Source organism: Octodon degus, unplaced genomic scaffold (assembly GCF_000260255.1).
Source record: "Octodon degus isolate 3935 unplaced genomic scaffold, OctDeg1.0 scaffold00065, whole genome shotgun sequence".
Classification (NCBI taxonomy): Eukaryota; Metazoa; Chordata; class Mammalia; order Rodentia; family Octodontidae; genus Octodon; species Octodon degus.
In genome coordinates, this window is record NW_004524641.1 from 10,891,004 (window position 1) to 10,903,344 (window position 12,341).

Sequence of the window (12,341 nt, forward strand, 5' to 3'; positions counted from 1 at the left end):
ATCACTTTGTCAGTCCTTTCTGGCTAACTGCTCTGCAAAGGCCTATGTTCCTAGGTATGTGGCAAAAGAAATGCCAAAAAGAAAAAAAAAAAAAAAAAAAAAAAAAAAAAAAAAAAAGGCTGGCAAGATAGCTCATCAGGTTAAGCAGCTGCTTTGGCAAGCAAGGACCAGGGTTCGACCCTGAGGCATGCTGAACCTCGAAGGAGTCGGGTGTGGGGCCCAGCAATGGGGAGCCTGAAAACAGAAGGATCACTGAGTCTGAGCTGCTTAGTGAGACCCTGTACCAAATACATAAAAGAAAAAAGAAATCAGACTTTTGCACTACAGAAAAATGATGCTAGCTTAAATTAAACCGGATTAGCACGTGCTTCCCCAGATGCAGATCACAGTCTCGAGCCTCCCAACCTCCCCACAAGTACTCAGGCATTGGCATCCGAGATGGACACACGGTCCAAGTTGTTTACAAACGCCACGAATTTGGAATTACTTTTTTGTGGGGGGGGGAGGGAGTAAAAAGTGTGAGCAAGGCGGGACGTGCTCTGTACCCTTCCTCTCTATGCCTTCCCCTTGTGCGTTATGCTGGGATTAACGGCGGGGTCGGCCCCACACACAAACGCAGCTGGCCGCACGGTCAGCCCGAGCCCCGCTGTGCAACCACGTCAGGAATTCCAGTAAGTTGGCAACACTGGAGCACAAAGACAACAACAATGAGGAAAACCCTTCAGGGCAGAAAGGAATGTTTGGAGCCCCGACTGCTACAGTGAAAGGACACACACACACACACACACACACACACACACACACGCTCGCGCCTGCGCACCACCGGGCGCATGCAGCCCCCTCCCACCTGCTCCGGCCCGCGGCTGCGCCCTGCAACGTGGAGGGGCCAGGCGCGGAGCCTGCGGCGCAGTCCTGGAGGGCGTCGGGCCGCCTGACCTCGGCGCGCTCTCGTACCATCGCCCGGCCGCCTGGAACGGCATAAATCACCCGCAGACTGCACCGACCATCGCGCGCCCTCGCCGCTCCTCCTGCCGCCGGGTCGCCTCCATTCACCCCAGCTCCTCCCGGCCCTTCGGGTCCCCATCCTGCCTCTTCCTAGGCGCCGCGCGGCAGGAGGCGAGAAGTTCCAATGACTTTGGCCGGAGTCCAGAGCCCTGGATTTCCTAACCCAGAAAACACTATCCGCAACCTCACGCTGTTTGTCCCCGCGCGTCTACTGTTCGTCTTTCAGACATTGGGGGAACGTAGCCCCGGCCGAGCGCTCGCAACCTGCACAAGGTCCTGGGTGCCCTTCTCAGGACGACAGAGATAGCAATCTGAGCACTCGCTGTACCCTTCCCCCGGCAGCCCCCCCCCCCCCCAGTTCTACGACTGCAGAAGGGCCGAGGCGAGGGGCGGGACCTTGCCCGGGCGCCACGTGGATCCCGGGCAGCCGCGTCCAGGCGTCGCTGCCCCTCGGCTGGGGGAAAGGCTGCTTGGACCCAGACGCTGCCTCGGAGTCCGAGTCAGCCTCACGCTGGGCAAGAGCCCCGAGCACAAGCCCTGTTCTTTCTGACGAGGTGTCGCGTACGCGCTGACGACCGTGCCCTGCGCGCGCGTGGATGGCTGGCTCCGCGGGGTTCCTCGCCAGCCCATTCAACGGAGCCCCAAAGAAGGGGACCTGGGAGCTCCCCCCGCACCTTCCCGTTATTCATAGGCACCACAGAGAAGTGCTCCAAAAGGCACAGCCTAAAAAGTGCACGTACTTTTAGAAAAGAGCGTTCTGGTGGTAACACCTGCAGAGGTGGCGCTTAGGGGAAGAGCGGAACGAGTCCCTGTCGCAGCAGCGCTCCAGCCGCCCCGCTAGTGTGAAGACACAGAGCAGCCCCCCGCACAGCCCGAACTCCACCTGGGGAAACTCGGGGCTCCCGCGGGGCCGCGAGGGTGCAGGCTGGGAGCGAAGGTCGCGCCCTCCGCGGCAGGCTCTCCGGCCCTTCCTTCTCTTCTTTTCCTTTTTCCCCGGACTTGCCCTTCTGTCCTCTCCCACCCCTCCGTAGCGTCCCCCCTTCCGTCTCTCCTTGCCCCTGCACTCCCTTCCCCCAGCGGTGCTCCTTCCCCGAGGGCAGTCTACGCGGCGGGCGCACCGGCCGTGTGCCTCAGTGGGCCGGGTTGTCGCGCCGGAGCGCTGCAGGGTCGGCGCGTGGGCAGCCGGGCGCGGGCGTGGACGGCGCACGCGGGAGCGCCGGGGTCGCATCGCCGAGGGCAGGGGGCGGGCCGGCGACGGGGGGGTGGGGGCTGCCCCACCGGATTCCCGCATGCTAGTTCCGGGGCGGCAGGGTCTAAAGGGCTCTCTGCGCGGCGGGAGGGTGGGGTCTGGCGCGGGTAGAAAAGGGGACGCTCGGGCGTCGGGGCCGGCTCTCTGCCACCGGCGCGGTCGCGAGCGGAGCGCTGCAGGAGCGGCGAGCGGCGCGCGCCCAGCTCCCGGGGAAGGAACGGCGAGGCCGGCACCGGCACCGGCACCCGCTATGGAGCGCGGGGCGGCGGCCACGGGGTGCTCGCTGCTATTGCTGCTGGCGCTCGCTGCCTGCCCGGCGCGGGTCGGCGGCCAAGGTAAGCGCTCGCCCCGAGCCGCGCGCGACGTCGGGCTTCTCGGACACGGCGGGATCGATCCACCCGCCAGCCCAGGGGATCGCGGCCGGGTCGGGCCGGAGGGGCGGCGGCGCCACGCTGCGCGGGGCCCTCGGCCCGGCCGAAACCTGGCAGCCGCCGGCCGGAGGACGCAGCCCCGGGGTGTCGGTGACAGCGCACCCTTGGCACCCCGTCCTTGTGCCCATGTGTGGTTTCTCCGTCCTCTCAGAAGAGCACTTGGAGGTTGGAAGCGGGAGGACGAGGAACCCCCGCAGCTCCGCAGCCCGCGCCGGGGACCCGCCGCGTCGCCTCCCGGCCGAGCGGTCCTGGCGCGTCCCGAGCGCAACTTCCCACCTGCAGCTCGCCGGGACCCCGCGCGCCCCGCCCGGCCGCGCTCCCCTCCCCTCGCCGGCGAAACCTGGTCCCGCCGTGACCCTCCAGAGACCGCATCTCGAGATACGGATCGTTTACGAGCCGAGATAAGGCGGGGAGGCGGGATTGGCCGGGAGAGCGGCCCTGCGCCGAGGGCTTTTCTTGCAAGGTTTCCCTTTCCACCCGGGAGGTGGGGGCTTTTGTGTGGATGAAAGGGGCCCGGCTGCGCCGCCAGGGTTTTGGGGCTCAAAGCCGAACGGGGAAAGTTTTCTACTGTGGCTTTAAACTTCTCTCAAGTTGCTGGGGAGTTAGTTTTTTCCAGAAACAGAGGAGAGGAAAAGAAAGGGGGGAAGAAGAGGAGGGAATAAAAACAGCAGAGAGGACAAGGAGAGGAAAAGACGAGCAAATAGGAGGGCACGAGGGGCGAAGGCCCGGTAGGAACAGAGCGCGACGGAGCACGAGGAGCGAAGCGCGAGCCGGGATGAATGGGAGCGCGCGGAGGCGGCCGCCCAGCCCGCCAGCTCGCCCCTGGCTTTGCGTTGCTAGGTAGCGGTCCGAGCTGCTTGTGACCGACCGCCAGACAGACAGAACGGACGCTGCTGCCACCACGGGGACTAATCTGTCTGCGGGGATGGGGGAGCCCCCTCTCCTCCAGCTTCTGCACGTCGGACAACTTAATTGCCCGACAATAAAAATGAAACCGCTATTGTTGCAGGATTAGCCAAAGCAATAAATTGATTTCCCTGGATCACATATTGGGGTTGACGGGTGGGGACTGTGGGAGCCCCCATTTATGAAGGAGAGCAAGAGGGGAGGGCTTGTGGATGGGCCGTGGCATGTATTCAGATGGTTAATCTGCTTTCTTTCTTCAATTCTTAGCCTAAGCTCCTTAGAGAATCAAGTAAGTAATTATACAGCGACTCCTAGCAGCACCCATTTCAGACTTCCTGGGAAGAAATTTGGAAACGCCAACAAACACCACTGGTCTTGCAGAAATCTTTGGAAAGGGAGGGGATGCAGGGGAGACTGTTAATAATTCTTTGAACACCTTTTCTCAGGGTGAAAAACACAGGAAGATGGGTTATGGATGTCGAGGGAGGTTTGCACAGTGCTGGGGGTGCTATCTATCATCTATCTATCATGTGCTTAGTACAATGTTAGGATTTATCTGTGGCTGACTGGCAGAAGGAACTCTCACCCTCATTTACAAAATGATGACAATATGTACTATTATTAGTATGTACAGTAATAACATATACTTATGTTTTTGACAGGTTATGTTCTTTTTTTTGTAAAGCACTTTTTTTTTCAGAACCGGGGATTGAACTCAGGCCCTTGAGCTTATTCCACTGAGCCATCTCCGTGGCCCTAACAGGTTCTGTTCTAAGCACACATTTAAACTTTATAAATCACTTTAAGTACTAATATTATCTGTTTTACAGATGGGAAAATGTAGTAGATAGCATAATTAAGTGATCTGCCTATGCTCATATTACCGGAAAATACTGTGAAGTAATTTGCAGAATTCTGAATCCAGAGTCCATAATTTAACCACTATAGTATTTGGCTCTCTGTTTCTGACTTTGTTTTATCTTGAGACAAGGTCTTGCTATGTAGTTCAGGTTAACCTTGAGCTCCCTAGTTGGCAGGGGCAAGCACGTGGTGACCCTGTCTGCCTCAGCCTGGGAGTGCCCAGCTTCTGCTTTTCTTTGGTGCTTAAAAAGTTCTGCTCTCTGAGGTACTACCCATGTGTAAGTTACTGACAAAGCTGAGGGGCAGTCCACGAGTCTATCTTTCATAAGGTAAAATTTACCTGCTGCTTCATAACTGGAGATTTTTTTTTTTTTTAAAGAAACTCATCAGGTTTCTAAGATCTGAGCTCAGTTACTTCATTTCTAGTCTGTTTCTGATTGGTGTGAGGTCAGTGTCCTCTGCTTGGAGGGAATTTCTGTATTCCCTTGGATTGATCCTGAGTTATATGAAGCAAAATACAGTGAAATCCTAAATTCCTGGAGTGAAGTCCTACATTTCTGGTAGGAACCCACTGCAGACTTTGCATCACTAGAAATTGGAAAACAACTTTCAGTGTTCTATGGTTTTTATTTAATTTTTTTATTTTTATTTTTTAGGGAAGGGTCTACAGGGTGTTCAGGGTCTCACTACTAGATCGAACTTGTAGTGATTCTCCTGTTTACAGCCTCCCAAGAGCTGGGATTACGGGGTGCACACCACCATGCCCACTCTCAATTGCTGTCTCATCGCGGGGCCTGCAAGCAGGTGCTTCAATTCTCTGAGCTATTTGACCGGCCCTTTAAAATTTTTTTTAAATCTATAGTTAAAATTATTTGCATTTCTTCATGTTTTGCATAATACTTTTCAAGAAATAAAATTTGAGTGTGCCAGAACTCTGAAGCTGAACTATCTGGGTTGTGGCAGTGGCTGCATTATTTCCTAGCTGTATGATCTTGGAGAAGTCACTTCACTTTGTATGGCTCGGATTGATTAATTGAAAGTTGACATGATAGTGACAGAAGTCATCTCAGGACATCTTGTGAGCATAAAGAGATATATGTAAGTGCTTTCTGTGGCATAAGGTGAATAGATCGTGAAAACAACAGCAACTATTATTATTATTTTTTTTTTTAGTGGAACCAGGGATTGAACTCTGGTCCTTGCGCTTGCCAGGCAAGTACTTATTCCACTGAGCTATCTCCCTGTTGTTATTTTCGAGCCAGGATTTCCTATGTAGTTCAGGCTGCCCTTGAATTTACAATGTAGCCCAGGCTGGCCTCAAACTTTCATTAATCCTCCTGGTTTAGCCTCCCAACTGCTGGGATTATAGGCCTGTGCTACCAGGCCTAGTTTATTTTATTACATTTGTCAAGCACTTTACCATGCTCCTTTGCAATACTAACCAGTTTTTAAATGTAGGCCTTGGAAGTACAGGTATGTGCCACTATATCTAGCTACTTTTTTTTTTTTTTAGAAACTATTTTTTTTTTTTAGTTAATTTTTTATTTTCCTCTCTCTCTTCTTTTTTTTTTTTAAATTTGGTGCAGGGTCTCACTATGCAGCTTGGAACTCGTAGTGATTCTCCTGATTTGTGCCTCGCTAGTGCTGGGATTACAGCCCTGCACCACCACACGGACTCAGTGTGGGGGTGGGGCAGGCGCGTCTTGTAGTGCCAGGGATTGAACCCTGGCCCCTGTGCTTACCTAAGCAAGGGCTTAGTCTGCTGAGCTATGACTCCAGCCCTTAGAAAACTGTACTGATTTTAACTGAAGTTATGTTATTTAATCCAATAAAAAGGAGTTAGTGTGGGCTTTCAGGACAATTTCATCCGGAAATTTCTGCCTGAAAGGCTTGTGGGAGAAGGACCAACAAACAGGCTACGTTTTTTGCTCCATCACTTTTGTGCTGCCTCAGGGCTGCTTCCTTTCACAGCAGTCTCCTTCTGTTTGTTTTTTGAAGTGCTTTTCTGGTCTTCACAGGGTTTCTGCCTGCACTGCCTTCAATCCTGTGCCTGTCTTGTAGTCGAAACTCAGGAGATTTTACAGCAGCAGGGAGGGCTCAGGGCTGGTCTGGTCTTCTTGCATTATTTTACAGATAAGCAGGGAAGCCTGGGAGGGCTGAGAGGCCAGGGGGCTGAGCACCTTGGCTGAGATAGCGCTTGAGATCCCAATCTGTCCCATTCCTAGGCCTCCTATTTGACTAATTGTAGCTGCCTTCTGGGTGTTCCCACCCTTTCTGGTGAGGGGAAATCTGTAGATTCCTGGATTCCTTTGGATTGATCCTATCATTATCAGGTGAGGCAAAGTAACCTTGATGAATCTTTAAAACGTGTAGATGGGCCTCTTGCTCCAGGCTAGAGAATAATCTTGTAGTAGGCTGGTGCAATCACCATGGGCTTTCAGCTTGGCCCAGTATTTACATTTCTCCTCCTCTGCTTTTTAAAAAAAAAAACTAAAAAATGGTCTTGTGTGCTCGATGCTAGCCTGACTATGTAGCCCACCCTGGCCTGGAACTCAGTGAGCCTCTTCCTCAGCCTCCCACCTCTTGGAATGTAGGTGTGGGCGACCTGCTCAGCTTCCACTTTTCCATTTTATTTTATTTATGTTTTTTTGAGAGAGGGTTTCACTTAGGGTCCCACCAGTCCCAGGCTGGCCTTGAACTGGTGGTGCTTCTTCTGCCTCTGCCTCCCAAGTGCTGGGATGGCAGGTGTGCACCACTACGCCTGGCCCAATTTTCCAATTCTTGGCCCATGAAGGAGACGAAGAACTTTGTTTCTTGTAGTGTACACTGTTGCAGCACTAGGTTTTTAGTCTGTTATTTATTTTTTGATCAGGCTTTAGGATTGAGCCCTGGGGTCTCACACACATTAGGCAAATGTCCTAGCACTGAACTACATCTCCAGCCTAATTTTATTTTATTTTGAGACAGGTCTTACTCATTTATCCAGGCTGGCCTCCTGCGTCAGCCTCTAAAATAGCTGGGATTTTAGGCTTGCACTACTGCACCTGGATGGTTTTTAGTCTTATTTAAGGTAGTTATTAGGTCATAGTTAATCATTGTTCATGTTCTCTAGGCAAGCACTGTATGAATGCTAAATTTTAGACTTCTTAAATTGTGCTTTAAAGCAATGCTGTAAGAATATAAATGCGTTTCCTGTAGAGTCGTTATAATCCTGGCTTTGGGGTGTCTGGCAAGTCCTAGTTAGAACAGGATGAACAAAGCAGAGGGTGCTTATGAAAGACTTGGGATGGAGAGATGGAGAAAAGAAGACTCAGAATGAAAAGAAATAGACTTTTTTTTTGGGGGGGGGCGGTATTTGAGGCAGGATTTTATTCAGTCCAGGCTGGCTTAGAACTCACTATGTAACCCATGGCAATCGTCCTGCCTCAGCCTCTCAAATGCAGGGATTGCGGATGTGTGCCACTGCGGCTGGCAAAAAGGATTCTTGGGCTGGCTAGATATCTCAGTGGACTACGTGCCTGCTTGGCAAGCACAGGGACCAAGGTTCGATCCCTGGTACCACATGCCATACTGGCCCTGCCTCTGGGTGTGCTGAGCTGGCCATGGTGGCGCATGCCTGTAATCCCAGTGCTGGGAAGGCTGAACACAGGAGGATCACTATGAGTCTGAGCTGTGTAGTGAGACCCTGTACCAAATACATTTTTTTTTTTTTTAAAGGATTTTTAAGATTGGCTGCATGACTGTAGAGCAACCGCAAGGTACTAACGGTGAAACCCTGTTCTGAGCAGAGGAAATGAGTCTGATGGAATATCTCTGGCCTAGCTCATGGCCTGGGCCTCACTTGGTACCTTTGTGACCCTTCAGTTTTCAAAACTTGACCTCCTGTAGTGTGTTCTGCAAACATCCATTAGCAGTAAGCAGTGACTGACTGGGAGTAGTGGTCCAGGGAAACTTGGGAAGGGAAGGAGGAGGAGAGCTGCAAAGAAAGGTTTAGGTCTCACAGTTAAGATGGACCATGCCTTTATATTTAAGTCTCTGAAGTAGTCCTACATGAGTTCCTAATAACCCCAGCAAGGATCCCACTGTCAGGAGGAGGATCTGACCTGTTGCAGCCCCAGGACATGGGGGATTCCAGAATTAGAGGCTCTGGGCTGGAATCATAGCTTGGCCATTCACTGTCTGGGAATTGCAGTACCACCAGTCTGGGTGCTCTGGGTCAGTTTTCTTAAATCTGCTTTTGGTTTTTATTTTTTTGCTTTTTCTTTTTGCAGTTCTGAGGGTTGAAGCCAGAGCCTTGTATGTGACGGGCCATGGTGGGATCCCTGAGTGACACACCTTCAACCCTCTGGGCCAGTTTTTCTGTTTGTAAATGGACCCATGTCTACCTCTCAGGGTGCTCAGGGGATTAAATGAGACGTTAAATGTGGAATGCTCTATAGGATGCAAAGTCTTATGTATATTTCTATCCGATGTTGTTACCTTTTTCAAGAATTGGACTTTTTCAATGTCTGGCACACCTTCTTTTTTAAAATCTGGCATCGTCTTTATAAGTGGTACTGAGAACGATGTGTCCATACATGTCCATATGTCCCCTTACTTACTATTCAGGACTCAGTTATGTTTGTGAAGGACAGACCTGTGTTAAATTGACTGAAGCCAAGGCAACAACTTGCTGAAACACTGAACTGAAGAGATGCAGATGTTAGGCTGAGCTATTTTTGAGGTTGCTTTTTTTTTCTAGGTAGAAGTGGTCACATACTGGAGGCTCTGAGATGAGGCCGTTCTTGTACCTGCTCTCCTGCAGCCCAGAAGGGCTCTCAAGGGCTTTGGAGCCATAACCTGTCCTGTACACTGGGAAAGAGCAATTGCTCCCTGCGAGCAGTAGTCTCTCTTGGATGGCAGGGCCTTCCTATGTCCTGGGTTTCCTGGACCACCAATGGCTGTGTCTGCTGATGGGACACATTCCTGTGTTGTGACTTGTAGGGAGCCAGGGAGAGGCTACAGCAGAATGGTGAACAGTGGATTTTACCAGAAGCAAATGACAGCTGATGTGATGGGAAGACAAACTTGGAGAGACTATAGAAATTCCTTTTAGGATGACACAATGGACCCAAGGGGAAAAGTAGTAATAAAGTGAGCCAAGTGTGGTAGAGCACATCTGTCAGCCTTACACCCAGGAGGCTGAGGAATGAATTCTATGAGTTCAAGGCCAGCCTGGGCTACATAATGAGTTCAAGACCAGCCCGAAATGCATAGTGAGGCCTTAAAAAGTATTAGAGATATAAAAGACATGATATTCTATATTCATGGAGCCATGCTGCAACTGTAGGTTTAGAAAGGAAACAGAAGGACAGGCTTCTAGAAGGTTTATCAGGAGCTTAAAGTTTTCTCCCTTGGAGCCGACCTTTGTGAAAAACTGGAAAGTTCTGAAAAATGAGTTGAGAGATCAGAATACAGGAGCTTTAGATTTCATTTTTCTGTGACATTTAGTCCCTTGCTTCTTTCCAACTTAATTCACTCCTTTCTTTATGATTTTAAGAGTTTGTCCCTTTTTTTTTTTTGCGGAACCTAGGATTAAACTCAGGCCCTTGCACTTGCCAGGGAAGCGCTTATTCCACTGAGCCATCTCCCCAGTCCCTGTCCCTTTCCTAAGCACTAGATCTTGGCTATGGAGATGAAGTAGAGAGAAAGAAGAGTTTGTAGACAAGATGCTTCCATGGGGGCGGGGGACATGGTGCGTACCTGTAATCCCAGCTACTGGGGGGGGGGCTGAGGCAGTATGATAGCCAGTTCTAGTCCAGCTTAGGCAATGTAGCCTCTATTCTAGAGTAGAGAAGGGCTGAGGATGTAGCTCCGTGGGAGGGTGCTGGTTCAATCCCCAGTACTGTAGACAAACATGAAAACAACAAAAGTCATTTTGAATAGTGTGTGCCGAGAAGATGGAAACATTATCCATTCTAAACTCAGATAGTTAAACTCTGTACTTTGGCTCTTTTTTTTTAAATTTTTTTTTCTTAACATTTATTTATTGTGTGTGTGTGTGTGTGTGTGTGTGTGTGTGTGTGTGTGTGTGTGGCCAGCTCAGCCCAGCCCACCAGGGGGCGCGGCTGGCTGGCATGTGGTGCTGGAGGATTGAACCGCGGTCCCTGTGCTTTGCCAAGCTTGTTCCAAGTAGGTGCTTTAGACCACTGAGCCATCTCTCCAGCCCCAGGCTCTTTTGATTTAGGACAGCACTGAACCACAGTGAAGGAAATAGATCTCTCCCAGAAAAAGACAGATTAGACTATTTGAAGTCCCATGTCAAACGAAGTCTAACACTTTCGCTCATTAGTCCTCAGGTCATGCCTGACTCTAAGGTCAAAGGGAAACAGTGAGGAATGAAAGGAGGAAATGTAATTACCATTCTGTGCATTGAAAAGTTAGGCCACTGTTACCGTGGATACATGACTTGTTTATTGTTTAGATCCTGAGATCCAGAGTTTGTAAGCAAAACCCAAAGGTCTCAAGTGTATGTACCATAGAGCCATAAGGCATAGACTCCTTTCTAGCTGTGAAAGTAAGACTTCCCTTGCTCACCTACTAATTGACATTAAATGACAGCAGATCTCCTGCGGACCTGGTGGGTCGGGAGGAAATTGAAAAAAAGAAGAAAGTGCCTGCAATTTTATTATGCTAGAATTTCGTGAGTTTCCCTATAAAAACATTGTCTCATAGTGCCAGAGATTTGCATGTCACTTTGGGCCCAATTCTTTGTTTTTTTCTCATTAACATGGAGACATTTTTCGGAGTAAGGACTGACAAAATACATTTCATAAAATCATTTATTGTGCTAAATTTAAGAATGGAAATATTTTACCTGAAGTATGTCAATCTACCCATATTTTTACTTCACAAAAGAATGCTCACATTCTTTTCCATGCTGGCTTGATTTGATGTGAGGAGAGCTATGGAAGGTGTTTTTTTTTTTTTTTTTAAAAAAAAGCAAGAGATGGAAATCCTGTCACTGGCCTGAACAGTGCAGAGTATTTATTGGCTCCTGTAAATGAGACCTGGGCCAGTAGAGTCCTCATGGCCTTGGTCTTCCCCACTGCAGTGAGTGTTGTTGGCCTTTCGTTTTTTTTTTTCCTCCTTTTTCAAATGCCCCTCCCCGCCCCTTTCTGGTACCACGAATTGAACTGAAGGCCTTCAGACCTTTTAGTTTCATTTGTTTATTATGAGAGCGGGTCTTAGGAAGTTGCACAGGGTGTCTGTGGCCCTCCCGCCTCGCCTGCCCTTTGGGGTGCTGAGTTACTGGCGGGTGCACCATCCTGGGCATTCTGCAGCTCCTGTCTCCCCCTGGGTGGCTGTGTCCCTGCCTCCTGCTAGACTCACTCACCTCAGTGGGGCCTACTGGGATTCCGTCCTGATTTCCTTGACCAGGATTTACGCTCTTTCTGCATTCCTTGTCTCACTGCCTGACACCTGATTTGATTTTCTCAGTTTTTATTTTTTATTAGTACGTAGTGGTTTCATTCATTGTGGAGCTGGTGCACGGGCACATCACATCTCAGCTCTTTTTCATCCTCTTTCTCCCTGCCCCTTTTCCCTTGAACCTTCATAGTTGAAAAAGATGTCCTTACTTCCTATAACTACTTTTTTTTTGCTCTTTATTTCTGTTTTGGGCTTCTCATTTAAGCCTGTGTGTCTCAGTTACGTCAGCTAACATTTTGCTCTCAAGGTGTACCCCACTGCCCACAGAGGGCTCACATTTATCCTTCTTTATGGCAGAGTAGTACTCCATGGTGTGTAAATGCCACGTTTTCCTTGTCCATGTGTCTCCTCGCAGGCTTTTTCGAAGATTTAGCTACTGTGAGCTGCGCAGCCATAAACATGGATGGGCAGCTATTACC

At 50.1% G+C, this 12,341-nt stretch overlaps 1 protein-coding gene across 1 annotated transcript in view; it reads left to right on the plus strand.

The window, feature by feature from the left end:
- The first annotated feature begins 2,421 nt into the window (after positions 1–2,421).
- The window catches only part of Lrp2 (LDL receptor related protein 2), a 207,114-nt gene continuing 197,194 nt past the window's right edge, over positions 2,422–12,341 (plus strand). Inside the window, exon 1 of the mRNA XM_023719208.1 lies at positions 2,422–2,589. Within this exon, the coding sequence (XP_023574976.1) occupies positions 2,505–2,589 (85 nt within the window). The 5' untranslated portion in view covers positions 2,422–2,504. The remainder of the gene's footprint in view (positions 2,590–12,341) is intronic.